The sequence below is a fragment of the Merops nubicus genome, unplaced genomic scaffold, assembly GCF_000691845.1.
Source record: "Merops nubicus isolate BGI_N331 unplaced genomic scaffold, ASM69184v1 scaffold4161, whole genome shotgun sequence".
NCBI lineage: Eukaryota > Metazoa > Chordata > Aves > Coraciiformes > Meropidae > Merops > Merops nubicus.
Window position 1 is genome coordinate 428 of NW_008586048.1, and position 693 is coordinate 1,120.

Consider the following 693-nt stretch of genomic DNA (forward strand, 5'->3'; position numbering starts at 1 on the left):
AGAAATGGAAACTGGACTCTTCTGAGCTGCCAATAATCCACTTTTCCCTTCAAGAACATTGGGAGTGGGCCCATCCTCCAGCAGAGAGAGGTGTGATGATCAGAGGGCACCTGTGTGGTGACCAGCAGGATTTTTGCCCCTTCACAGAAAGAAGCTGATTGAAGCTCCCTCAAAGACAGAGAAGGAACTTTGTAAGTATGTTTTTGGAAACAACTTAAACTGCCTCCAAGAAGGCTGCTCTAACTTGTTGCTGCCTTCTCCTCTTTCAGCAGTGTCCCATGCCCAGAGAGACCCAATGTCCAACGGCAGCTCCATCACTGAGTTCCTCCTCCTGGCCTTCACAGACAGACGGGAGCTGCAGCTCTTGCACTTCTGGCTCTTCCTGGGCATCTACCTGGCTGCCCTCCTGGGCAACGGCCTCATCATCACCACCATAACCTGGGACCACCACCTCCACACCCCCATGTACTTCTTTCTCCTCAACCTTTCCATCCTTGACCTGGGCTCTATCTCCATCACTGTCCCCAAAGCCATGGCAAATTTCGTCTGGGACACCAGGGACATCTCCTACCTGGGTTGTGCTGCACAAGTCTTCTTTTTATTCTTCTTTTCTGATGCAGAGATATCTCTTCTCACCATCATGTCCTACGACCGCTATGTTGCCATCTGCAAGCCCCTGCACTATGGGACCCT

General features: G+C 51.4%; 1 protein-coding gene across 1 annotated transcript; it reads left to right on the top strand.

Moving 5' to 3' along the window:
- Positions 1–295: 295 nt before the first annotated feature.
- LOC103780819 (olfactory receptor 14I1-like) lies at positions 296–678 on the top strand (the record flags this gene model as incomplete). Its single annotated transcript, XM_008948511.1, has 1 exon — positions 296–678. A coding segment is annotated over exon 1 (383 nt), but the record flags the coding sequence as incomplete, so codon positions are not given.
- Positions 679–693: the final 15 nt, after the last annotated feature.